We start from the raw sequence: 25,480 nt of genomic DNA on the forward strand, positions 1-25,480 counted from the left end.
GAAAGCAGATTTGTACATTCTGTATTCGATCTCTATAACCCGTCCAAAAACAGGTTATGGGAGACATTTGTCTCTACACTGGAAGCTTGTGACAAATGTTTTTCTTTGTCTGCAGAATAGAAATGAAAACGCATTATTTCCGTTCCTTACATAAACCTCTGAAGTCATGGCTGTCGCATTCACTGTAGCTGAAGACATGTTCGGGACGCTAAGGCGTCGTCGTGGCGAGTGTGGCTGATTATGAATGCATAGTGGAGCCACAAAAGAGTGTCTCTTGAGTGGTGCAGTGCATATTATGCAGATGTTCACCACTCCGTATGGAACAATGAAAGGTGAACCTAAAATATATTCAAATATTTTTATATTTCAAAACGCGTAGCATGGAAACATTACGAGAGCTCGTGTTTTAAAAAAATCCAGTTTTGTACAACTAATTTGGCATTGTTAAAGGTTTTATAGTGCTCCCTTCGCAGAGAAAAGAATAAATTTATTCTTTGATATTTTTGTACTGTTTATTTTCTAGGAAATAGGGTGAACAGGGACTTAAATCAACGAAACAAGGAATGCGTATCGCCATTTTCATCGTATTTGAACCTGTTCTTGAAAGGAAACACACGAGAGCCGTTGTACGGGATGGAATTGCATTCTACAAGTACGCGCTGCAGCTTTGGAACTTTGGTGGTGCCTTTTTGGGTAGTTGCATTATAAATAATGGCTTCGAAAGATCATTTCAGTGACAACAACTTGACTTGTAGTTCAAAACGAGAGTACGTGCTTTTGAAAACACGTTCGAAAAACTTTCCTCGCTGTTAATAATTTATTGTGAACTCCAATATTGGGAATTACGTTCCCATTCAGCCTGTTTCGGATGCTGCAATATGTGGTCAAAAAGACCATTATTATATTGCATTCAAGTTTTGCAAATATTTGGCTTTTACACCTTGAGAGTTGCTGGTGTGATATTACGGCACCGCGGACATGCCCAATGCGGTTGCCACTGCAGCAATACGGTGGAAACTGAAGATTAAAATTTCCCGCTTTTCATACTCCGGCAGTACCAATAATACTGGCAAATACAGCCTAATTCAGCAGCAGTTTGCTTAACTTTTGGCTCGTACCACTACGCCACCACGCAGGGCATACATATCGAGAAGAAAATAGTTGAGGTGGTGGCAACAACATAAAACGAATTTTCTGTGTAGCGTCCTGGGCACGTTGGTACTGCATTGTTGAATAAAATGATTGCGCTAAAAAGGGACACGGACGAAGTCCTCACTCCGTCCGTGTCCCTTTTTAGCGCAATCATTTTATTCAGAATTTTCTGTCACTGTGAGACATTTATTATTTCCTGTGACCGGCCATTTATTATTTGCGGTATAGCAGCATTAGGTAAACACAATTTTTAATGCATTTTATTAGTGTTCGTAGGTCAGACACCTTTTACCTGTCAGTTACACTAAGCCAGCCTCAAAACAGCACTCTAGAAAGCACGTAGTATATTTAGAGAACAGAGAATATTTTTGTAGTCAGAAGGTGTGTAAAGTATAATGCCATAAGTTGGTTATATTGTTTTATTAACCAACAAAACCTCTCAAGGATAATAAATCTCATTTGTATTCACGATCACAAGGCAGAAAAACGGGACACTTTCCAGAATCACAGAAATGTCATTGACACTCAGTGATCATATTTTTTGTACACACTGGCACCTTTAGCAGCATTCCCAGAAAAAAAACCCCGAAGAAATCACACATATTTCTATCAATCACTGTGCTATCAAAGGGGTATTTCAAGCAACTCACTCATTTAAAGCTATCGTGTAACAAATTTTTTGTTCCTTCTTTAAGTGTACATGAGGCGGGCAATAAGTCTGTGGAGAAAGGGAGAACGAGCCGCCATGACCCGCTCTGATGAGTGGTTTAATCGAATTGATCATGATGATGATGATGGGCCCGAGGAAGGCGAGGCGTCTTCTTTTTCAACATCCTCCCCGGCGCGAAGATTGCTAAAAGTATCAGGGCGTGCTAGAGTCCATGGCCGAAAGCAGTCCAGTTGAAAGGTATCAAGAATTCAAGTCCGTTGAAGCAAGAAGGGTCAGGGAGCTCGACGCTTCCTCTTCGACCGATGAAATCGATGCTTGTTAGCCCGCCGAAGCTTGGAAGTCTGGCCTCGGTGAGCAGCTGCCGAACCTTGCGTGTAGCTGATAGGCCAGGAACAGAAGAATTCACCACTGCTTGTGGATCCCAAAGGCTTTGTTCGCCGGCAGGCTTTGCCGTTCTTCCCAGAAGTTTGCGTTGTTTGTGACCTCTTTAGAAGCCTCGGGGAGTTCTTTTGAATCGAATGAATTGTTTCCTTTTGTCTTCCCTTTGGCTTAACTCTCTCTGTCGTCCTGGGGCTGTTAGCGACTCGGTGTATCCTCTACATCTTGCCACAACGCATCCATGGGTGCCGCTTGCGTCTGACATCTGCCACGTTTTGAAGCAAACCACTTCTAAATTTGTTCTCTATCCTTCTCTATCCTAAATTTGTTCTCTATCTCTATCTCTATGTTGTTCCTTTTCTGTCTTTCTGGCGGCCTTTCAGGGTTTTCATGCGATCTCTTACTTTAGAGAACATAAACATGTGCGGACGCTCCAAAAACGTGGTATCTTTTTTCACTTGCCCTTCAGATGACCTGCTGCAAACTGTTTCTCGCAATTTCTTGTGGTCGGATACCTTAACTGGCACATTTGTCATTCTTGCTGTCTGATACCCAACGGTCGAGTCGTCAACGATGTTTTCCGCTTGATTTAGCCTCTTTCTATTCAGAAGAATTTCACTTTGCTCTGAGCAGTTATCGTCCGTCAGATGGTATGAAGTGTTTGCGGCACAGCACCCAAGACAGCCGTTCTCCATTGGCAATAAATCGTGCAAATTGAATGCTGAATTGTAGTGGCCTCTGATTTGGGAGGCCAACATTGTTTTAATTTGGTGTTTCTATATTTTCCGTATCTCTATCTTCATCCTTTCGGTGCTGTCGGAGGTCTGACCAAAGTGGGGCTTTGACGGACGCTATGCGAGCTTGTCGGTTAGTTATGGCATGGGTGATCTTCATTTTTAGTTGAACTTTCGTCGACATTACCCTGCCTTCAAAATCAAAGGCGTCAAACATCTCTGTTTCGAGCTTTTCAATATCCACGATATTTTCTACTTCCCGGTTAATATTTTCCATGCAATCGTTTTGTTCAGTCAGAGCTTTTAGAAGATCAGTCACCTCACCAATAGGTGGTTGTTCCCCGCGAAGTCTTCAGCCTTGCTGATCACATCTGTCAGTTGCTTCCGGGCGACCCACCGCCTTTCGTATAGAGCCTCCATGGTCCGATCCAGTGTCACAGACGTCGTTAAGTATGGAATCGACTCAAGGGGCAAAGGGTGGCTTGATCATACCAGCAGGTACGCAGCCATGAAAGCACAATTCACAAGTCGGCAAAGGCGATGCAGTATGAATGGGTCCGGCTCGCTTCTTCTTCTTTAGCTGGCCCAACCTTTCTCAACAGCTTCGCTGGAACGGCGGCTTCACTTCTGTTCCCCAGAGGTGAGGAGGCGGTCGACAGTAAGCCAAAATCCGCTCGGTGTGGCTAACCTCTGGAGGTACCTTGATCCCGGGTTTCTTGCACCAAAAATGCGGAGGAAGGGGCAACGAGCCGCCATGACCCGCTCTGATGAGTGGTTTAATCGAATATGATCATGATGATGATGATGGGCACGAGGGAAGCGAGGCGTCAAAGTCTTCACGAGGCCCAGTTATTTTGAGGGAAGAGAATGGCAGCGTAAATATTGTCTGCAAGAAACATGTCATGGATTCGCCGCCTGCGTTGTCACTTCAAGGTGTGGTCATCCTCTTCCTCGCCGTATATTTTTTTCTTGATCTTTTGATACGTATGTGCCTTTAGAGAATTCTTGGGAGTTCTGCAGAGAGTTCTTGGAAAGTATGAGCCATTTAGCAGTGGCCTGGTGACATTTAAGTAGGAAGCTCTGTTGAAAGACTTGATGGGGTCAGCTCTACTTCGTGTTTTAAATTATTGGTAGATGCAAGCAGCCTGTCAATTGCAACACTGAAGTCGTGCTTTCCTTTACAATTTTTCATCATTGGCACAAAGCGCAGGCTGCCTTTGCAGCTACTCTGTTAATATAGTTAAAGGAGAATTGACACGAAAATTTCATGTCCCACTTTTATTGCTGTTATCGATGCTTAATGGTCTGGCGAACCCGAAACAGCACTTTAAATACTTCAGCGCGCGATAATTAATTACATTGAACGGCCTGAAAATTGTTTCAAAATCCCGCGCTTTCATCCCGAAAGGCGCATATGACAGAATCCCGGTGTGACCTCACCGCTTTGTGCGGACGTCAAAACACTGGGGAAGCCAGTGAGGGCGCTGTTTCGACCGCGCCGCCGCCTGAGCTGAACGGCTGAGCTGCCTGAAGGTGCCAGGCCTACCATTGCAGCGGAAATTCCATGACCGCTTTCAATAAAAGTCCTGATGGCGACTTCTGTTGCGATTCCGGGCTATATTATCGCGTTCTTTTCCATGTGTGGAACTTCATTTTTGCCAACAGTGCCTTTCTGGGCAGCGGTTATGCCTCTAGCTCTGGCTACGTGCACCCGTTTGTGAATGCGCCGGCGCCCGCTCGCCGCTCGCGGGGCCGCGTGCCTGAAGTGACGTCACGAGTTTTTGACGAGCGCTGTCGCGTCACTTCTTTTGGCTTTCACGGGGTGATGTCACGCTGTTGTCCATTTGCTGAATGCCGCTCAGCGCGCGTCTCCGTCGGCGCGATAAATGACATCCAAATAAAGTGTGTTCTTCGCGTCGCAGGCCGCTCAAATTTCAGCCAGGGTATTCTGTTGAGTAAAGGAAGCGAACTGTGCAATAATATTAACGCCGAGAATTGGTGCCAGTACTCCTTTAATCTCACTGCATTGTGACGGTTTTAGTATTAAAGTGCAGCTCATGAAAATTTTTTCATGGCAGTGCTGCTGCTGATTGATGCAAAAGCGACAGTGCTCATTTACACAGACGGCGTGGGGCTTCATTGATCAATTTTTGTGATATATCTGAGCTGACACCCGAAACCTAGAAGAACGCAAATATGCGTATATGGTTTGAAAAAGTTGTTTGCTTTGGACGAAGTCGCATATCTTGCATGGTAGAAGCAGTGCTTTGGTCACAGGTATACTGCCATCAAGAAAAGGGGGTTTTCAAAACACACAACTGTGACTTCTACGTCAGGTAAAATGTTCCGGCTGGAAAAAAAATGCTTCCAGTTCGCTTGGTAAAATTTGTCACCTGTATGTTTCAACGCTGCCTGGTTTGGTTATTTAGGATGTCTGACTTGTTCTTGGGGGAATTATTAACGTCTGTAGCGTTAGGCTGCTTATTAAATTTTAAAATGTGAAGGAAAGTTTGACATCCACCTGAATGCAGCCATACGGCTACAAAGGAAAGCTATACAGCTTCCTCAGAAACTTCGCAGCTGAAGAAAAATTCGTCCTGGTCCAGGATACCAACCCGGGACAACCACTTAATCGGAGCAGTTGCTCTACCAACTGAGCTAACCAGGAGGCTAGTCGTTTGTAGGGCAAGAATTTTTAGATGCAGAGCATCTGATTCACTCGCCTTGTCCCTCCGGTGTCGTCGTCGTTGTTGTCGGCGTTGTCCACCCCTCTGCCATTCTCCTCGCCGCGCGAGCTGCGCTCTCCGCCGCTCTCCGCCGCTCACCCCCTCTCCTCTCCGATAACGAACACTCTCGCGAGGGGCTTTGGATTTGATTTGATTTGATTGGATTGGATTGGATTGGCTTGGCTTGGCTTCGGTTGGATTTGGATTGGATTGGATTAAAGTGGATTGTGTTGGATTGTGTTGCGTCATAGCCGCGGCACGTTGCGTCATAGCCGCGGCAGACGCGCTGGGGCCGGCGCATGTGCAGTACTCTCTCTTCCGCGGTTTCCTCTCCTTCGGGCGCGCTGCGCATATAACCGGTGTGCCGTTCTCCGGCGAAGCAACATCCACGCTTGGCTCAAACACCTAGAGTCCACGCCGCTTTACAAGTACGCCAACGTCGTCATCGACTGGCGGACCAGCTTACGCAGTCCCCTCAACGTTATGCGCGCTATAAAACGCGTTCCCTTCGCCGCTCCGCCTATGCGTCGCATCTACACAGAAGTTCCCGCGAGGGGAGGTGGGAGTTTTTCTTCAACTGCGAAGTTTCTGAGGAAGCTGCAGAGTTTTCCTTTGTAGCCGCATGGCTGCATTCAGGTGGATGTCAAACTTTCCTTCGCAGAAATTTACTCCACCTTGGGGATTTCCCCTAAATCTGGTCGAATTTTAAAATGTGTAACATGCTCTGAGCTATCTGGTTTGTAAAATGTTGTAAGATTCGCACTAGCTGTTATGACCTTGTTTTTGGAGGAATTATTTCAAATAGCTACGAATTGTCGAAGCAAGTAACCCGGCTTGAGTGAAAGGATTTTTAGGGCGCTTATAAAGTCTGCTTTGGCTACAGTTAGCTTGATACTACACTCACGTCTCGTGTCAGGGAACTGTATTGTTTTTAATAGGCACGTTCTAATCGTGGTATATTGCCACATGCTTTTGGTAAGTTTTCCTGGGCAAATGTAATATATTTAATATTGGCTCCAGCGTTCTTTTCCTGACATCTTGCACTAAACACTTGTAGGTCTTGTGATAGTCCAACCATGTATGGCTTGTATCCTTGGCTTTTAAGTGCGAATGCACTTCTTAAGCGAGCCTGAATCGTCCGCCGCCGTAGTCCGCATAGCAACAGCTGCGGGTGCGCGCGCTCCTCGTCTTCCTCCTCGTCTTCCCTAACAACGGGGGGAGATGGGCGCGCGCTACTCTCCTCCTCCTCTCTCCGCTCAGTGACTGCGGGTGTTGGGCGCCTCCTCTCCACTTCTGGCGGGAGAGCTCTCGCTCGCGTAGCGGGCGCTCCGCATTCCGACGCGTGAGGGCGCTCGTGTAGCCCTCGCCGTAACGGCGGGCGCTACTCTCCTCCTCCTCTCTCCGCTCAGTGACTGCGGGTGTTGGGCGCCTCCTCTCCACTCCAAGATCACGATATCCACCGTAATCGCGCAATCAACAACCGTGCATTCGCACTTACACACTCTCCCCCTCGGGGAAGTGCGAGGGAATTTTTTCCTACAGTTTAATAGAAAACTGCATTTTTTTGGAACCTTGATACATAAACATGGTATGGCAAGCGCAATGGGTACTTCCGCCTTTGAGGTATCTGATTTCATGTCATAAGTAGATTTTATGCTCACAGCTGTATAATGCTTTCTAAGTTAGTGCCACGGTAGACGTACAAGTATATTTGTTTGTGACGCAGTTGTGCCTGAAGACATCTTTATTACCTTTGTTTTTGAGCAAAGGTGAATATGTGAAAATGCCACTTAGAGCCTAGTGTTATCGTTTTGGTATTTGTTCCTGCACGCTGGTCGCTTCCTGTGCAAGTGGAAACAGACATGTCTCCATACCTCAAATGTACACAATATAATAAAATTTGTTTAGTATTTTGAAAAGCATTGTATCAGTGCTAATAGTTGGTTTCGCATGTATGTTAATGCAAGTACCTTGTTTCTTTTACATGCAGCCAAAACCCACAGCAGGATTCGGCGGGTGAAGCCGAAGTCTCTGCGTGCCGCTCTATCTTAGACCAATGTTTATATAGAACTGTGCTCCAATAGGCAACTCTGTCAGGGACCACACTGCTCGTGGGATTTCTGCTTTCCAATTGTTGGTATCACTGCAGGCCCAAGGCCGTGTCGAGGTGCTTGCGGTTTCCTTATATCAGTGCATCCGCCAGATCGGCATATGACGTCGATTCAAACCGGCAGGAAATCAGAAATATTGGAAAAGTGCAGTCCAATAGGCAGCTTCCCAACGTCTACAGGAGCACTGTTTTATATGAAAAGCAGGTCTGAAAATACCTGGAACGGCGCACCGGATAAATCCGTAATCATTTTATGTGGATCAGTATTCCAGTAATTGAAACCACCATTTTATTTGGAACAGTAATCCGTACACTTTTTTTTGGAACGCCGTTCGACTTAATTTAGCATCAAAAATATGTGGTGCACTGTTCCACTTAGTTTTTCAGGGTAAGTGGAGCAAGGTTCCAAATATATAACTGGAACTTTTTTGCAAAAAAGTTCCAGTCAATAAGTGTATCTTATATTGATGCAGATTAAGAGTGTAGGTAGTACATACCACCCCCTGGGCACTTTTAAAGTCCCTTTCTGGGAAAGCATCATCATGCCCCACCACTAAAGAGCGGTAGCCACTAGTGGCCGACCTTACTGTGCGCCGCCACACCAAGATGGCTCTGAAAAGGCCCTCTTTGATTGGCTGCGACGAAAAAGAAAGCAGACGAGGACAAGCTCAGTGACGTTCCGTGCGGGGAATTTTCTCTTTTTCGGGAATTTTCGGCTGTAATTTTAGCCAGAAGGGAAAAAGGGAATCTTTAATGAATGCAGGGAATTTTAGGAGTCGCGGAGTAAAAAAAAATAATGTCAGTAAGCCGGATCGCACCTCATTTATTGCTTTGTTTTCTTTTAAACAGTTCCCTTAACACTTCGTCGGATTTTTATGTTCAAATATCCGCAGTCGTGTTCCCGCACGCAACAAACATCCAAGACCGTTTTTAATCTAGTTCATAAAACAGGAGGGAGCATGCAGTAAAGAATACTTCATGAGAAAGAGCTAGTAAAGCATCAAGCGGTGGCGGCTGAAGGGCTGAAGCCTGTTCGCATGCATTCCTGCGCAATATACAAAAAGTTATTTTGGGTACTGTCAACAAGATAGTCCGCGTGCTGTCGAGGCCGACAGCGCCTGGACTGCTGTCAGGTGCTGACAGCACCTGGACTGCTGTCAAACAGTCCAGGCGCTGAGCTAAAATTAACTTAATTACCCAACAATGTCTTGTTCTTTTTCATACGGGCAGTTTTTAAATTAGAGCTTTACACGCAAAGCCAGCATGCTGTGTGGTACACAACGTGGAATGCATGGTCAAATGTTGCTGAGCGGTAGATGACAGGGAATTTAGTTCACGCTGAAACTCTGATTCTCTGAAGGGCGTCTGCGTCCGGAACGCTACGTGAAGTAGACATAAGTGGCGCTAGCTAACTTCCGAAACCGAACAGGAAACCGCGTAAAGATCTATCAGTTGCAAAAACAGAATGCAGGGAAATTTGCAGGGAATTCTTGAGAAACCTGCAGGGAAAATTTGTGCCAAATAGGGAATAATTCAACCTAGAAACAATAATTTTTCTACGGAACATCACTGGACAAGCCTTGACGAGGTGATGATGACGACGATCGGGTAAAGTGGAACACGGCTCGCCATCGGTGCTTTGTTACGTGCTGTGAAACGTCAAGAGGAACTGCAAGGGGAACGGCGGTGAGAAAATTTCTCAGCAAATTAGGTGTCGCTGGCCGTCGAACAAAAGCTGACAGAGCTACGGGACGCGTGATTTGCAGTTGGAGCGTAAACTTACTCAGCCCTTAGTGCCACTTCCGTTGTGTAAGAATTACATGGCGGAGGACGTATTCAATTTCAACGGCGGTGATTAGTGGAGCGGAGTTAGAAGCCCCCAAAAGTTGATTTTTAAGTTTTGCCCTAATTTAAACACTAAAAGTGCGCCTTCAATGGGAATGGTATGACGGTCTTCGCGCCGTCGAAACAGAGGGATTAGTGCTAGGATCATAAAATGCGACAGAGCCGGACGAAGCTGAGACTCTCACGCAGTGCGTCCTTCCCCGGTAATCCGAGTGGTAGACAGACGAAACCTTTGGCGTTTAGGAGGTCCAAATACCTTGACGAGGTGCAGGCCGGGAGCGGCGCCACCATTGGCGTCCCTGGCCACCTGGTAGAGGGTGAGCCAGACGGTCGAGGCCAGCGACTGGTTGGAGCTGACGAAAACCCACAGGTGCGCTTTGGACACGTGCAGGTTGAGCGCCGCCTCGGAGAAGCGGAACTGCACCGCCTGCCACTCCGGCAGCAGCTCCTCGGGACGCCCCCCCGGAGCTGATGCTGCGCAAGAGGAGCGGGATCTGTATACTCACACCCGCTACGCTACCGCACCCAATGCGCGAAGCAGCGTCAACAACCGCATCCGTCCCCCCCGAGCAGCTCCACTCAAGGAAAGCGGGATTCTAGCAACGCTTCCCAAATGCGTACACGAGCTCACCCGCGTGTGTGAAGTGTCGGGGCAGCGGTTCCTCTGCAGGTCCTCGAGCAAGTGCTCGGGCATCAGCAAGATATTTGAATTCAAATTCATGGGATACTGGATGAAGCGAAATCAGTGCAGATGTATCTTTCTTTCTTTCTTTATTTATTTGGTACCCACGGCGCCTTTTTGGCATTACAATGGGGGGAATAACAAAAAAAAATACATCAACTAGTCACATTGATAACCAAAAATCAAAAATGTTTCAGAGGCCGCGAGCCCCTTTTAAGATACGTTCGTACACACAAGGAGGAAAATAAAAATAAAACAAAGTATGTGCCATGCTCTTCAAATTTCGGAACTAACGGTTGTCAGTAACAGCACAAATGGTACAGAATATCAGCGAGCTTCAATAACTATACAAAGAAAAGGCCGCGGCAAGTCGCTCCCTTGCTCTCCACTCAGTTACTGTCGCACAGAAAATATAACACACTGCATCAACGACAACACGAGGAAGAAATAGTCGAAAAAGTGAAAGTACAACGCTGCCCTAACATGTCAGGTTACAACGCAGTTCGAGTGTCACGTACACACACACACACACACAACAACAACAAAAAAAGATTTTTGCATCAGAATAAATTCCAAGTGAACAAATGTGCCTTAGTTCAAAGCTTTCAACAAACACATGGAAGCGTAAAATGCATCCGCAGACTGTTCAGTAACTATGTGCGCCGGTAACTGATTCCATTGGTGTATTGTTTTCGGAAAAAATGAGTTTGTGAACGCCAATGCGTTGCAGCGAATTTCACGCACCTTGCAGGTGTGATCCATTCGCGCTGACACGTAATGAGGTGCAAAAATGTAATCATCGCGGGAAATGTCAATTTGAGAATAGTCTATGGAATGGAATAGTTTTACGCGAACCATTGCCCTTCGATCTTCTAGTGTCTCCCATTTCAAAATCTCTTTGCAGTGACTTGCGTTAAACTTCGAGTTCCTAGGAGTCTTACCAATGGCGTACCGGGCTGCAAGGCTTTGTACCCTATCTAATTTATTTTTGTCGAGAACGGTTGGGGGGTCCCACACGGCGCAAGCGTACTCTAAGATCGACCTTACGTTAGACTTGTACAGTAATTCGCGCGTTGCCTGTGGAAACTTTCTTGTATTGCGCCGCAAAAAACCCAGAGTCCTACAAGCTTTACGTGCGGTGTAATCGACATGTCGATGCCAGCAAAGCGTAGGAGTGAAGTAAACTCCCAAATATTTATACTCATCTACGAATTGTAGAGGAACGCTTTTTATTGTGTAAGGGAGTTTATTTGGGCTATGCTTTCTTGAGAAGGTAAGGCAGACAGTTTTGTTTAGATTAAGTGGCATCTCCCATTTTACGCACCAGTCGTCTATAATGATGATGATGGTTAGGTTTTAATGGCGCAAGGCCGACTAAGGGCAAAGAGCGCCAAAGAAGTTATTTAATGGTTGATGAGACTAAATACTAAAACGTATGAGTAGAAGTAAAAGTGACGCAAAACAAAAGACAATGGAGATGACTGGTGTATAGGGCCAGGATGATTACACGCGATATGACAAGAGCTGCAGAAATTTTACCTCAGCTAAAAACTTAAAAACACGTTGACGAGAAAACATTGTTTCGTCGGCTAAAAAGTATAAAGGGTCCTGTGGAATGTGTCGTCTGTATACTTCAGGGAAATGTTTGTGTCGTGTTGTGTCAAGTGCCTTGCATTGAATGAGGATGTGGATCACGGATAGGGCCTCTCCGCACCCGCTGCACAGAGGTCTTGGAGATCCAGTGAGCAGGTGCGAGTGCGTTGCGTGCGTGTGGCCCATCCGTAATCTAGCCAAGGCGACTTCTATGTATCTGTTGCGTGTATCGGAGGTGTACGGTCCCAAGTGTGGTTTTATTACGTGTAACTTGTTGTCTGTTTGTTCACTCCAATGTGTTTGCCATGTTTTGCGAAGTTGTTGTTTGATGTGTCCCTCATGAAAATGGACTTTCAGTTTTAATAGACCCCCTATTGTGTTTCTATAGAGTCAATAAAAAGTCAATTAAAACTCATCGTTTATAGACTGTGCACGTTAAACAGTCAACAAACTTTGTATTGCAAAATCTAAACCAACATTTTATTGCCTTCAAGACATTCAGTTTTAATACACTTCATATTGCGTTTTTATAGAGTGAACCAAATCTGCCATCTTAAAAACTGCGGCCAATATAAACTCAATTATTTTTTTGTTGCAAAAATGCAAAATGAATTTTATTGCCTTCACTATGTTGAGTTTTAAAAAATTTTGTATTGCCTTTCTATAAAGTCGTTTGAACTCCGAATGTGTGGACTGTGGTCATTAGACAGGCAATAAACTTTTTTATAACGAACACGCAGCAAGAATCTTATTGCCTTCATTATGTTGAGTTTCAATAGACTCTGTATTGTGTTTCTATAGCCCATCCACGGAGGTCTGGTAGCTTATCGGTGCATATATGTGGGATGCTATAGCGCCCCCTGCCCCGCCTCATCAACCGAGATCGCGCGATGGACGTCCCATCACTTCGTCTTGGGAGCACTTATGAACGGTGGCACCTGGGATGGCGGACATCACCGCCGGAGAGTTCTAGCCCCTGCAAACCTCCTCTGTTACAACTTGCCAGAAAACATAACTCACAGGCAACAGGATATTACGACTATACTCAATAAGAATTTTATAGAAAGGTAATAGAAATATATGTAATAAAAACTCATCAGACATTCTCTTCAGACCTAGCTAATATGCAACAGGTTGTGATGACTGGGCACAATAAGAATTTTATAGAAAGTTAATTGAGATAAATTTAATTGAAACCCTTCCGAAACTGTATTCAAAGCTGACTCAAACGCAACAGGTTGATACGACCATACTCAATAATAATTTTAAGAAAGCTAATCCAGGCAAATTTAATAAAAACTCATCAAAAATGCTATTCAAACTTTATTTACACGCAACACGATGTTACAACTATACTCAATATAAATTTTATAAAACATTAATTGCCATAAATTTAATAAAAACCCGTCAGAAACTGTATTCAAACTTGATTTCCACACAACAGGCTGTTGCGACTGTACTCAGTAAGAATTGCATAGAAAGCCTATTGAATATATTTTATAAAAACCCCATAAGAAACTCATAAGAAACTACATTCAGAACAAATAAGGCCTACTGACTTGGCTCTATAGACTTTTAATTGAAACGCGGCGGTCAATTTGTAATGGAAACTCAATAGAAATATTCTATATAATGTTGACAAAATGTTTGTAGGATTCTTTTGAGCAATATCTATAACAAGTTTATTAAATCTCGGTAAAGATTTTTATGAGGTGGCTTCACGTCGGTGTAGGGTAATGTGGTTATGTCTACTGCATTGGAGAGTGTAGCAGCAGCAGCCATTCAATCCGCGGCTTCGTTCCCGGCTATACCACAGTGGCCAGGGACCCAGCAAAGGACCAGTTCAAATTTGCGGACACACACAGATATAATACCCTTCGATCAGATTTACAACGTGATTTTTCGAAGACTTTGTTGACGACAATGCCCGCACAACACTAAGGGAATCGGTATAGATAATGGATTGTGGGATGTGGCTTTGAAGTATATGATTGACAACAAGAAGTACACCGTAAGCCTCTGCCGTAAAGATACTAGTATGACTATTCAGAGTTCTAGTGACATTAAGGCCTGGCCCATGCGCCGCGCAAGACACAGAGGTGGCAGTTCTAGAGGCGTCCGTATAAAATTCAGAACACTCATACTTCTGCTGCAAATACAAGAAATGCTGCAGAATTGCACATGTGGGAGCTCGGTTTTTATCTACATGTGTGAATGTGTCACATAATACAGGGCGGAGATGCCATGGTGCTATAAAATCTGTTACAGAAGTTTGGATGGTGTCTAAAAAGGAGACAGAAAGCTCTGACGCTTCCTCTCTAACTCTGTAAGAGAAGGGCGCAGAGAACGATGGTCGATTTAAAAGGAGTTCAGTCATAGACGGCGTCCGCAATAGTTTTAAAAAGTTGTGAACGTGATGGGGCAGCGACAAGCACCGACTGGGAAGTAAAAGCGGGGGAGCGGCGCAGGACGATTACATTCAGCTGAAGGTGTAAAGTGCCATACGAAGTCTCCGAAGCCTACGGGAAGACGTTGCGTAGCACCATTCAATGACACAAGATTCGGATGACACAAATCAGCGTCAAAAGCACGATTTTAATGGACGTTCAGGTACAGCATTCCTATGCGTACTGCGTCTTTGGTTTTAAGGACGTAAACCAACCTTCAGCCAAGAGGAATCTGGAACACTTGAGGATAATTTCGAGGAAAAAGAACTTTCCCGCCACAGTGTACAAATGCGCACACGTATGCACCAACTGGCTTGACAGCAGTGACAGTGCGGGAGCAATGCGCATATATGCAGCCACGAATTCGGCGGTGGGAACATCCAAAAGCAAAGCAAGGATGTGGACCCGGCTGCTTCCGCCAGGGGCCCCGCGGAAACTTCTTTCGCGCCTCGATGGGCCTTGAAAGCGGGCTTCCCTGCAGTTTACCAAACATTCTTGGCATACGCTGGCATTTTGCTCGTTCCGCAAAAACTAGCTCCCCGCCCTACAGCTGCCCTCTTTCGGCTGCCCGCAGTTCTCTTCCTTTTCTTTTCGCCGGAGTCCTCATATTTGATTTTTATACGCAACAGCGCTCAGTTACTGACCCCACAGCGTGTTTATCGCCCACCGCACACATATTAATACATTGCGGTCAAAGGCACGCCAATGTCAGCAGCCGCAGCACGGATGATACGTGCAGCGCCTGGAATTCCAGGCAGTGCTGCGCAGTGAACGTCCTTGGCCGTTCGGCCACCAACGGCAGCAGCGACTCGAGAGCAGTCAACCCGAGCAGAAATGCAGCGGCGATTAAGGAGCGATAGGCGTGCAGATATTACAGGCCAGCCCAACAGCGGCCTCCACCAAACCACACCGCGGCGAAGCCCTAAATAACGCAACGTGACCAGAGCTGGCCCCCCGGTTGGCATGCAGAGCAGCTCCGCGCGTGACGGGCTCGCGAGTCCTGTATCGCCTCCGTCCGCATGCAAACCGCTGAATCCGACGACAGCCTCCCCGATTCGCCGCCGATAACCTCGCGCGGGAAGGGGACAGCGAACTTGCTCGTCCGGCTCCCGGCGTCCGCAAGCGCGAGAAGACGACGACGCTCGCATGCACGCCCGCTCAAGCCGTCCGCTCACCCGGACTCGCCCCGCTGCGCGCGCGTCACGGACGGCCAACCATTGGGCTGCAAGTGCAAGACGACGCGAGGAGGGCTGCGAGGGCCCCGCGGCACTCCCGGTGGTGTGGCACAAATTTCTCGTCCAGGGACTCGCCTCGAAGAAAGTGCATGCGTACACTGTCAGTATACAAACCTCGGAGCGGGCTCGGAGCAACGCTGTTTCTCGACGCCGGATCGAGAAGGGGCGCTGCTGCAGTAGCACTGCACCCTCTCATCGAAATTCAGGCAGCGTGCGCGCGGCCTCTGTGGCGCGTGTACACCTTCCCGGCCTGTCCTCCCCGTGACAAGGAAACGTTTAGGCCCGCGTGCATAATTCAAACGTTGATGAACGCAGTGCCTAAATTTCCTAGTGGAACTAAATGCAAATATTATCGAATATTTTCTCACCAGTCGAAGAACGCCACTGAACTTACAAACAGACTGGGTCAGGTGCACCACCAAGTTTTGGGGCTCCGGAAGGGTCTTGCGTGAAGTCGGAGCGAGAAGAAAACAGGCTTTAACGGGTCGCTTTTGGACTCAGCATCGACAACAGGAATCGTGCTGTCAAGCAGCTGCCCACAAGTGTCACACCCGGGAGTTTTATTTCATATACTATGCCGAAAACATGGCATCTAAGTATTTTCCAACCTTGACGAAGTGGAAGTATTTTCATGTAAAGTCTAAGTATTGACAAGCTGTCTCGTCCAATCCGAACTCCACCGCCAAATCCGAGGTATCGGTGCTTTTAACAATTTTCAGGAGCATTTTAAGAAAGCTAGACAAATAAGTTAAAAGCTCACTTGTACACATGCTCAGCGGACATTTTGATCGGTCCGGAAACGTACATCGACAATTCAAACACTGAACGTGACTTTTTTGAACAGTTTACAGTTTTTTGTAAGGACAGATCGGTATCCAAAGGAGGAGGGGTAATTACATCTGTTAAAGAATTCCAACCATCAGTTATTGCCTAAGTCACGCCCCTCGAACTAGCTTGGGTTGTTGCGCAGTCAGCTGACATTAGAGACTACTAGCTGACCGTTTTCGACGGTCCGCTCCGGTACCGGGGGCCCCGCTCACCGCAACCGGAGCCAATGCCGTTCGCCGCCAAGCGCGCCACGCATTCGCAATGACGCTAACGCTTGCTATTGGAGCGGAGCGAACCGTGAGAAACGGTCAGCTAAAACTCGCTATTACCCTCAGTATCGGTACGTGCTACCGACCCCCTGATAGCGGTCTAGAGGACGTGTTGATTGATTCACTTGAGCATGTGTCCAGCATTATGCAAATCTGTTCTCATTCTGGGCGGTGACTTCCTGCCATAGAATGGTCGTGGTCTTCCGTCGGCAGTAACGGCTCCCACCGTCCCGAATGCTTGCGTTTTCTTCATTTGGCACGCGTCAATTTCATGACCCTGTTGGTAAAAGAACCTACACGTGGCGAGAACATTTTAGATCTGCTCTTCGGGAACACTTTTGAGAAAGCTTTTACCCACGTACTTGAAGAGATTGGCGACCACAGGGTCGTCAACTGCTCGCCATCTTTACTGGGCACCGATAAATCAAATCGAGTTAACTAAGCAGCTATTGGAATACGCATATGCAGACATCGACAAGATGAATCGTATGCTAGATGAGATGACTTTATGCCCAGATTTGAGTCAGGTTTTGAAAATCGCACTACCAATGAAAATTGACCACAGTTTCGCGACACACTCAAACAAATTGCAGGATGCTGCGTCCCAAAACTAACAATCAGCACTAAAACAAACGGTTCGCGGTTCACAGCATGTTGTTGCAAACCGAGTTTGAAACTCCCGCGCAAATGTCACGTGGTAGCGGCCAACAAAACAGCGTCTGAGGAGGAGGAGGGCGGGGAGGGCGCTCCAGAGTGAAGGAAAAGCAGTGAGAGAGATGACGCCACAGCCTCGCGTGAAGCCCACCTCCGCACCCTTCATTACACGCTCCCCTCCGAGTTTTCTTTCGCCGTCAGTGCTGCGTTCGCTCACTGTTACGTGACGCCTGCGCCGAAAAGCTCAGGTAACGGCTGCCTGAGGGCTGCACTTTAAAATGTTCGCGTTCAAGTATCCCAAGAAAGTCTATCTTCTTTAATGCCAGTTTTCACCTCTTCTGTTGTCAATAAACGAGTGGAACGCGCTACCCACAAACATCGTCGCCATGTCAGATCCATCCAGTCTCCAATCTGCCCTACTAGCTTACTTAGAAGGAGACAATGTTTCGTAGCAACCGTTGACATTCATTGCGTATTCTATGCGTCGATAATGTTTATTGCTATTTGTGGAAATCTGTATTCTGTAGCCGCTGACTGTTCACTGTGTTATTAGTATCGTTGCTTCTGTTATAGGTGACTTGGTTATTAGCGTTGTTCCCTGCCACGCTGTTTTACTGATAATGTTGTAACTTCATTTATGGGCAAACTCATTGTATTGAGGAGGAAAGGGAAGGGAGAGAGGGGGTGGGGCAATTGTGCTCGGCTGGCTTGGGGTGGGGCAGGTGCCTCTTTTGCCGCCCCTTGCCGGCGCCCATGCCCCTTATGCAATGCCTTAACGCTCTTAAGGTAGTTAAACAGACAAATGAAATAAGGTTCCCGAACTTAACGTATAAACGAAAACGCTATTAGCCAAATAAAATGTGCTAGGGCCTTCAAAGTTTCAAATCAGACTTTTCGCATTGAACCAGGAAAATTTCGTTCCACCAACGCCTTTGTGTACGGTAGTGAAGCCGGCTTCGAAGGGGCCCGCTGTATAGCGGTTCACAGGGATACATGGGGCCTCGCAGAGGTATTAGTGCACACACCTTTAAAGTTTGGGCCATTGTGCTCTGACATCGCACCTCTCATCAATGCATTTGTGCGGAGTAGGGAACCCGATTGTGAAGGGCTCGGTAAACGCTGGTCTAGGGCGATACGCGGAGTTTTATACAGGTATTCAAATGAGGCCCTATGGCTTTCACTTCTTTACACGAGACCTATATTGCAACCCCGAAAAGGCGACTTCCCAGCGAAGCATGGCTCGGTGTATATCGATTTATTGGGGTATACATGGGGTCTCATTGACACATTTCGTAGGAGGCCCGAGGGCGTTTGGTATAGGGCTCCTGCGCTGAGTTTTGGCGACATGCAGCGCCCCTAGCGGCCGACGCCTCTGGGTAGTACAAAAGCAGACGACCCTCGCCGCCCTCCATGTGTTTTCAATTACAAGCCAGAGTTGGTTGGTTGTACTTAGTTTAATCGATTTGTGGCGCATTTAAATGACTGCACACTGCATTAAATAGCCCTAAAAGTAGTTGCAGAGACTAAATAAAATAATATCCGCTAAAACAAACCGATTTATCGGCTTTCTTTTGAGCGACCGTCGTCGCGGCATGGGACAGTATCGCAAGGTCGGGTGGTCTAACTTCCTGACGACCATTACCGTTATTTATTCTTGCGTGAGTTCGACAAAGGAAAGTTCCCGAGTAGCATAAACACGGAACGCTGCTGGTAACTGCAAAAGGTTGCTTAAGCGAGAGCATGCAAGCGAACGCAGCCGACTCAGCTGACACACTGGCCTGGCACGGCCTTGAAAACGAGTGGAAATTTTGTTTTGTATTTTCGCAAACTAAATTATTCTTGTGTAACGTTTTACGCCGCCCGATTTACGAACGGCAGGGTACATGTATATACTAGCGAGCAGGTGAGGCAATAGCGTCAAGTAAACAAATTAAACGCTATTAAAGGACGCAAAACAAGCACCAAATCGCTCGCCCGCTGCCTGCAGAGATGTGTTCTATATTTGCATAACATAACACAGCGCGCGGCCCAGAATATTTACTTACGATCATCACTGACTCTCTTGGTTATATTGTAGTGCAGGGGTCGTCGCTAACAATCTGAACGCCGACACGCCAGTTTTGTCCTCAAATCGAGTTAGACAGCGAGACAAGAACAGAAAATTGGTCGCTTCCAGTTGAATTGTCCCCCATCTTCACACTTCGCCAGAATATTGTCAAATATTACTGGCGATTCGCTGATTTTTTTCGCTTTGCATTCAAAGCCCCCCTCCCGATCCCACCCGATTTGCCGTCCAGCCCTCCGCCGTGTCGGACGTATGCAACCCGGCCCTACACTTCAAAACGTTGCTGACCCTCATTCTAGCCTATTAAGTGCGAACTGGGATATATGATGCAAGAGCGCAATTAAGTAAACTGAGAGCAAACAAGTAAAGCGAGCGGCCTCTCAGTTCGCCCGACCACTTTGTTTCACCGCCACTATATTTCTGAATCGTAAAACAGATTTCACGCCTTCTGACGCTCGCTCGCATTTTGTGACTGAGTCACGCAACAAAACGGCGAGCTAACGCTGCACCATGTATTCGTAACGGCGACAGAAACGAGAACTGTTTAATAAAAGTGCATGCACAGTGCGCAGGTACGCAAAACAGCGGCGCAGCGCAACAGGCGAGCCAGCGGTCAGCCAGACTCGTTGGCTTTTTAAAGCGCGATCATCGCCGATTGCGTCACTCTTCTTTTTTGATCGGCTGTTCTTGAAAAGTCCTTGTAACCTAGAGTATTAGTTTAAACTAGAAGTTTCACTTGATACGACCATCGATCGCTGAAACTGCGAGTGGCAGAGCGCCGTCACCGTATACCGGCACTTTCGTCGGCGTTGTAAACGTATTTAGAACTGCAAAGCTTTTTCCCCTAATGCCAAGTTGGTCGCCGGAAGAGATCGGACTCATCGGGGATGGGCTGGTGACCATGTCGCAAAACAATCGGGAGCATCGAGCTCATTTTGCTTCTGTTAACACGGGATCCTATGGGACCCGCGCAGCTTTGTACTACCCGGAAGTACTGCCCAGAAGCCGCTTGCGCAGCGCCCCCTGGGCAGCGCAGGAGGCTGATAGGGGTGCTTATATGGCGTCCCGAAAAATGTCCTCCCAACAGTACATGTGTGTGCGTAGACTGAAGCCAACTTTCAGTTGACTTATAGTGCAGAGCGGAACGGCTTAACCGTCGAACTTGCGCAATTTCTTGGATGAAGCCCGTTCTCCGAACACTTGCTTCCGCTCCCCACCAACTGTCGTCGCCTTGCTCGCCTGCGCACTGAAGCCTGCCAACATGACCGGAGCTTCGTTATGACGACGCGCTGTTCGTCCAGGTCCTGGCTTTGGACTCCCGGTTTAGACGAGGCGAGAAATGCCGACGCTCCGCCACTATATATCTCACCTATATATACCGCCACTATATTCCCTGTTGCGTCGCTCCGTTCCGGCCCCGCAGCGGACGGTCATCAACGTATACGTGAACACATCCAGGCCCTTTATGGCTCGTGAATAGCTGCGCCCAGGAGGCCGCGCAGCAACAATCGATGCGTATATCTGTGAGCACACGCGAAAGTGCCTCGGTGCTGTTGTACGTGAATGATTTTGCGCTTCGTGCACATCTCGCGTCCGTCCACGCCAACCACGGGGCTGCCACGCCGAACGAACGACCCGCGGCTGTCCTTGAAGCGTGCGCGCGCGTGACGGGGAAGGACATTCGCAGTCTGTCAGCACAAACACCGTCGGATGCATGCGGCCGGGGAGCGCGCACTTGGCATAACGAAGCTCGTGTATTGCTTCAAGATCATCTTTGAAAATTCACCCGCTGCGGTGGCTCAGTGGCTAAGGCGTTTTGCTGCTGAGCCCAAGGACGCTGGTTCGATTCCCAGCCGCAGCGGGAAGCGAAAACGCCCGTGTGTCGACATTTCGGCGCACGTTAAAGATCCCCTGCAGGTGGTCAAAATTAATCCGGGGGAGCCCTCCACTGGAGCGCACCTCGTAGCACAGGTGTAGCTTCGGCGCGTTAAGCACCCAAAATTTGAAAAAGGGGAAAAAAAAGGGGGAAATCTGCTTCAGCGTAGGCGGAAGCGTTGAGCAAAAAACTGTGACCGTCCCTCGTGTGTGTGTGACATTCAGTCGCTTCCACGCCCTCCATCAGTTCAACGGGCAGTTGCGCTGATGGCGGGATGGGTGATGGTAGTTCTTCCTCAGCCCGACGGTGTTGGGGAAAAAATATAACCACATCTGCGCCTCCGTTTCTTTAGGGTATCTTTGTCCCTAGAACAGCTCCATTTGGAAAGCTGGCGATATGACAACATTTTGGGGGAATACCACGTCGAGGAATTAGCTGTGTCACCCGGGAGAATCGCCACGAAATCCACTAATCCGGAGTCTACAGTGAGGGCCGCGGGTGCGAATGAGCTGTAAGTGCATTCTATAAATGGCGAAGCTGGTCCCCTTCAAAATGGCACTATGCATTTTAGTCTACTGTGTAGCGAATTTTTCGAGTGCGCCACATGGATTATCCAGGCTCTTATTCTGAGCCGACAGTGTCCTTCCAGAGCACATTGTTTCTTCAGGTTACAGAGAGGTTACTTGGATGCGGAGTCGCGTTAGTGCACATGTCTCCAGGCGGAATCCTCGAGGGCCCGAATATGGGCAGAGCGCAGTGCTCGACTGAGCCGTACACGAGGTGGTCGGGAATCGATGGATCACGCCGCAACTTCGTCCACGGCTTTGCGCGGCTTCGTGCTGCGCGCTCCATGCGAGAGCTGTCGCGTGCCAAGCGGCGCACAATGTTGCCCGGCAAAAGGAATCGAAGGAAAGGGCACACAGATAGCGAAACCTGGACGGAAGCCGTGCGTATCGCCGAGAGAACGTCGCGGCACGCGCTCGCTATCAGCCCTCGACCTTGACGCTCCCGATCCACATGCGCTCTCTTTCGTCTGATGCCCAGATCCGCGCCAGCATCCGTCTCTCGCCGACGCAGGAGACGCGGATGCTGCGGCGGCGTCCTGGGAGGAAAAGTTCCCGGCGCGCTTCCTCGCCGTCGGAGTGCGGACTTTCCTCCGCCGCCAACAGAGCGCACGCAGCATTTGGATGTAGGCCCCGTCGCCTGCGAGTCCGGCTCGGGCGGAGATCCTCCGCACGAGTCAGACCTACATAGTGGACGCGCGCCGGGGCCGGGCTCGATCAAGGAACAATCTGGCCTCGAAGTGCGTGTGTATACGTAAAGCGCCGACCAATGCTAAAACCTCCTCGTAAGTGCTCGTAGCTAAGAGCGAACCCAAGTGCTAATTAATGCCCTCAATAATGCGTGCCGCTCCAAGGCACAGAGAAATGGGGCTCATTCGCGTGTCACATAAGGCGGATGCCACGCAGCCGCCTAAAATAATTTTCTTCTAGCTGTCGCAAAATCAGCGACGAGTCGGCGTTGTTGTAGCACCTGCACCACTATACGAAGAGCGTGGCGACTCCATGAGAGAAAGCACGTACCGAAGCCAAGGCCGCCATTGAGGCGACAAAGAGATACAGGCATTAAATCACGATCGTCTGCGGTTTAGCGTGCTTCGGACGTGTTAAGACCAATGACAAATGGTAGGTTAGTAATATCCTCAAGTGCGAACATGCTGTAAATTGTTTGAGCAAATCCAAATTACCTGTCATATCACGGAAGTTTTCCAAAGCCTGCGGCGCGGTCATACTGACACGTAAACGCGCTGACGCGTAAACCCGTAAACCATAGCAACCAGACTAAAAGCCACCGTGGATCCTTACGAATAGAACACCGCAGCATATAGTCAAGTCATTACTGCGATTATAATTTGACAATGGAACTGCAGAAGAGTCCGTAAGATGAATATGTTAATACGTATGAGCATACAGACGGATACCATATTGAAGAAACCAGTGGCGACTTTTCTATTTTGGGTTACGGAAAATTCTCGGCACAATACAAATGCACACAAAAGATTGGAATCAACGATGCCCGTGCACACCGAATCGGCGGAACTGCTGGCGAGAACATCTCTCTTCTCGACGTCTATTGGACGCCGCAGCTTGCAAGGAAGCCGCAGTGATGGACCCCTGCCAGCTCCCATCATGGAAATGGACTTTATGAACTTTGTATTGAGGTTATATAGAGTTAATAAAAAGTCAGTCAACGCTCCTACTTTACAGGCTGAAGTCACGACGAAGTCAATAGACTTTTTATTGCACAACCTACAAATATTCTACTGCCTTCAAAAAATTGAGCTAAATGCAATTTATATTGCGTTTCTATAGAGTGAACCCGAAACTCCCTCGTTATAAAAAAAGTAGATAAACATTTTATTGCCAAAACGCAACAAGAATTTTAATGCCTTCAATACATTTAGTTTTAACAGACTAAAGACTAACATACTTTTTTTTAGTTTTATCGCGTTTCTATGGGGCCATTAAAACTTAATTTGCAGACTGCGGTCATTCGCCAGGCAAAAACTTTTTTATTACGAACACGCAGCAATCATCTTATTGCCTTCATTATGTTCAGTTTCAATATACTCTGTATTGCGTTTCTATAGCTGACCCACGAAGGTCTGGTAGTTTATCGGCGCATATATGTGGGGGTGCTATTGCGCCGCGTGCACCGGCGCATGAACCGAGGTCGCGTGATGGACGGACGTTACTTCGTCTTGAGAGAACTTGGGAACGGCGGCGCCTGGAGTGACGGTCATCACCACCGGTGAACTGCGAGCCGCTAAAAAGCTCCGGTGTTAAAACTCGCCAGAAAACCTGACTCACAGAAAACAGGATGTTACGACTACGCTCAGTAGGAATTTCGTATAAAGCTTATTGGGATAAATGTAATAAAAACTCATTGGAAACTCTCTTCAGACTTCACTCACACGCGAAAGGAAGGAAGGAAGGAAGGAAGAATTGTAGAAGAAAGACAGGAAAGTTAACCTGGCTAGAGCCTAGTTTGCTATCCTGCACGTGGGAAAGGGGAAATGGGCAAAAAAGAGAGAGGAAAAAAAGAGGAAAAGTTGGACCAGATACGTATGCCCAGCACTGAGGCTCTGGCAGTGATTGACACTGGAGGCTCTCAGTCTATAGCCTAGTGTTCAAGTTCGTCGCCCGTAGAAAACGTAATAGTTCCTTAGTCGCCTTCTGAGCGGATGACTGAGAAGGCCAGTGGTGTTGCGACTATACTTAAGGGCTAAGGGCTATTGCGACTTAAGGGCTATTCTATTCAGTATGTTATCAGTTAAACGCACCAAAAACGAGGAAATTAAGTACAACCAAGTTTCGCACTGGCTTGTAATGAACACATGAAGGGCGGAGCGGGGTTTGCACTACCCAGACGCGTGTCGGGCACGAGGGAGCGCTGCATGTCGCCAAAGCTCCAGCGCAGAAGCCTACTCCGTGAGTTCGCCGTGCTCTCACCTCTGCTCTCGGCCCCGCCACAGTAATCGAAGCGGAGAGGCACAAGCGGGCCATGCCGATCCCGCCGTGAAATTTGGTGTGCGTATTTCAGGGAAAAAGGTCATACGGAAGGTCAATCAGATTAATCATTGTTTGTTCGTGTTCCAATCCTTCTCGCGGCATCGCCATTGTAGGGCTCATTGGGAATGCGTAAGTAAACAGCGCCACTGAACACGTGTGTGTGCTCCTGGTGTTCGGTGGTCTTCGGCTGCGCAGGTTCCCTCCACAGTTTCTTTGCTGCGAGGACATGTCATTTGGTGCCAGAGAAGCGCTTTCTGTGAGTCAAGACAAATGGCATCTCGAAGCCGAGGCTGCGGCGAAGGGACGACCGCTCGGCCGATCTCCCGCAGACGTGCCATTGTTGGCCCACGGGCGACGGCCGATAGTCGCTGAAAGACAGCCCAGCGCGCAGTGTAGGCGCGAAAATACGGCTACGCGGGAAGAGGATGTTCCGGAATGCTGCCGCCGGTGGTGGTGCAGCGGCCGCATCGGCAGGCCGGGCACGCGGGCGACCACGATAACCGGCGGCGACGCGATGACGCGCTGCGCTGGCCGGCGGCACGCCAAACCAGGTCGGACCGCGGCCGCTCACGCCACGACGGCGCGACCGGGCGTCGGCGGCTCGGGCCGCGATCGATACTCGGCGGCGGCGGCTGGGCGCCGAA

The 25,480-nt window shown here is 48.1% G+C and overlaps 1 protein-coding gene across 2 annotated transcripts in view; it reads right to left on the reverse strand.

Annotated features, from left to right (window-relative positions):
- Positions 1-25,480, reverse strand: part of Myo (growth/differentiation factor myoglianin) — a 139,746-nt gene that overhangs the window by 49,921 nt on the left and 64,345 nt on the right. For both annotated transcript variants that reach the window (XR_013322684.1, XM_077700838.1), the window contains exon 2: positions 9,872-10,089. Coding sequence is in view for 1 of the 2 variants with exons in the window: in XM_077700838.1 (XP_077556964.1) it covers positions 9,872-10,089 (218 nt within the window). In the remaining variant the exon portion in view is untranslated. The remainder of the gene's footprint in view (positions 1-9,871; positions 10,090-25,480) is intronic.

The sequence above is a fragment of the Haemaphysalis longicornis genome, unplaced genomic scaffold (genome assembly GCF_048455015.1).
Source record: "Haemaphysalis longicornis isolate Haplotype H1 unplaced genomic scaffold, Haemaphysalis longicornis Haplotype H1 scaffold_2, whole genome shotgun sequence".
NCBI lineage: Eukaryota > Metazoa > Arthropoda > Arachnida > Ixodida > Ixodidae > Haemaphysalis > Haemaphysalis longicornis.